The sequence below is a fragment of the Camelina sativa genome, chromosome 9 (assembly GCF_000633955.1).
Source record: "Camelina sativa cultivar DH55 chromosome 9, Cs, whole genome shotgun sequence".
In the NCBI taxonomy this organism is placed as follows: Eukaryota; Viridiplantae; Streptophyta; class Magnoliopsida; order Brassicales; family Brassicaceae; genus Camelina; species Camelina sativa.
Window position 1 is genome coordinate 32595595 of NC_025693.1, and position 2161 is coordinate 32597755.

General features: G+C 39.8%; 1 protein-coding gene and 1 non-coding gene across 5 annotated transcripts in view; one reads left to right on the top strand and one right to left on the bottom strand.

Annotated features, from left to right (window-relative positions):
* LOC104713682 (tRNA (cytosine(34)-C(5))-methyltransferase) overlaps window positions 1-2161 on the bottom strand; it is a 7810-nt gene that overhangs the window by 327 nt on the left and 5322 nt on the right. Inside the window, exons 13-16 of one of the 4 annotated variants that reach the window (XM_010430858.2) lie at window positions 2021-2161; window positions 1426-1937; window positions 1093-1327; window positions 832-1008 (exon numbers count right to left, since the gene is read on the bottom strand). The exon at window positions 2021-2161 is cut by the window's right edge and continues 1 nt beyond it. In XM_010430858.2, coding sequence (XP_010429160.1) covers window positions 832-1008; window positions 1093-1327; window positions 1426-1937; window positions 2021-2161 — 1065 coding nt within the window. Of the gene's footprint in view, window positions 1-640; window positions 1009-1092; window positions 1328-1425; window positions 1938-2020 lie in introns of those variants that run through there. The other 3 variants (XM_019229539.1, XM_010430856.2, XM_010430859.2) reach the window with 3 other exon arrangements.
* Window positions 343-416, top strand: TRNAI-AAU. The gene has a single exon. It is a non-coding gene; the product is annotated as a tRNA-Ile (tRNA).

The following is a 2161-nucleotide window of genomic DNA, read 5'->3' on the forward strand; positions in this document are numbered from 1 at the left end:
TAATTTGTTCAGACCGGCCTTGATAATAAAGATGTATATATTTGGAATTTAATGGTAATTAATATGGTATCGCAGAACAAGTTTGGTGGCTAATCAAAACAAGGATTCAAGATGCAAATGTAAAACTAAAGATCACATGGAACACGAAGGTCACAGGTTCATATTGTTTCAGTTTTCTCATTTCTTAATGTAAAACTAATCAAATTGTTTCAGTATATATTAATAATGGAGATGAGAGTGAGTGAGGTACGAGATTTATTTCAGAGGATGGGAAAAGATATAAAAGTTTAAGCTGAGGTAGTTTAACAAACTATAAGAGATGTTGGAGGCATTAGAACAAATGGCCTATTAGCTCAGTTGGTTAGAGCGTCGTGCTAATAACGCGAAGGTCACAGGTTCGACCCCTGTATAGGCCACTTTTTAATTTTTTCTTTCGCGAAAGGTTTGAGCACATTCCTCGATGGTTTGAGCACACGCCGATAAGAACATTGTCATCATCCTGATCGGTAACAAGACTTCGGCACTAAACTCGACAAATGTAGCGAATTCTTTCAACACTTTTGGCTGAGATCTTCAACACGAACAAACATTGTTAATTAGTCTTGTACTTTCAGATTTTTGAAATATAAAGAGGTTTAGAAATCAGAACAAAATCTTTCTTTTCTTTTGTGTCCTTACATCAAAAGTCATCATGATGATGCTTATATGAAAAAGAATTTGGAGGTAATGAGGAATAGAAAAAGCACAAAAAGCAGTACAACTGAAGTTATATAGGAGAGTTTTAAGCTGTTTCCATAGCTTGAGGACCGCCTGAATCGCCATTGCTTCCATTTACTGAATCGCCATTGCTTTCGTTTACCGAACCACCTTCAGTTTTTTGTGTTTTCTCGGCAAATCTCTCTAGCAGCTCCTGGCAATCTGCAGCAGTGGCCATTACAGCCAAACTAGCCTTCCCTCTCCAGCAACTGATGGCTATTGTTGACGCATCCACTTTTACTGGTTCTTCACCTGAGGTATCAACAAAACCATGAAAATCACACCCTACACTAGACGATCAAACATATTATCTTATGAAAACCAATCAAAACGCACCATCACTGAGAATCACCACGCAGCTTCCCATGACAAGGTCAGATGCTTTTTGGGCCAACTGTGGGTTGACAAAATCCATAAACTTGATCGATTTGTCTTGCAATAGAAGTTTGAAGTCTGCCATTGGGGTGTGAAGTACTTGCTTAGTGATGTATGGAAGGATCACAGGTAGTCCCTCGGATGATATGCGGAATGGGCACAGCGTGCTTGAACCTTCTTTTGCCGATTGTCTCTCCTGTGTTTCAATTAGTTGCAACAAATCTTTAGTTTCACTTTGTGCAGCTTGCGCTTAATCAACCGAAACAACAAGTGAGGAAAGAATATTGTACTTACAAACATCTTGAGGCCAACAGAAGCGATCTTAAGTTGTTGCCCGACTGCAAAATTCAACTGAAGAACTTCCTTAACCGATTTTGAAACATAGTAAATCCTCTTAACGCTGCTTGTGTCGTTGTTTCTTGCCACGAGATGACCATGCAATGGAAATGATTCATCTTTGATACCGTAGAATTCCTTGATGCCATTGATTACTGTTTCATCTTTCACGAAAACAACAGGGTCAAAGCCTTTCCACTTCCCTTGCATCGGTACTTTTCTCTTGTCTCCCACATTACTCGAATTGGCTCCTTTATCTTCTGTGATGCTTTCTCCTTCTGTTATTTTCTTCTCAGGCTCCAAACTATCATCTTTCTCATTGTTTGAATCTGCTTCAATAACTTTTTCCGCTGCACTTTCATCTGGTACAGCATCCACTGTAACAACAGCTTCTGTAGTCGGAGACTTTTCTGTCGAGTCAGCAGGCTTCGCAGAAGAGTTCCTTTTTGGATTTGGTTTCTCCTGAAATTCTGTGAGTAAACTACAGATAAGTTCTACAGATCCATAGGTGAATAAACAAACCAGAAGTTCTCCCAAAAAAAAAAAAGTTCACCTGGTAAGGGAGAAACTTTGTGAAGGACCGCGATAAAGAAGGCTCCGGTGTTCTGGTCATGAGGCATTATCCTCATGCAACGTTCAAGTGGAAGATCAGAGACTTCCTCGGCTGCTTCATCAGGAGTAGCATCCACCACAG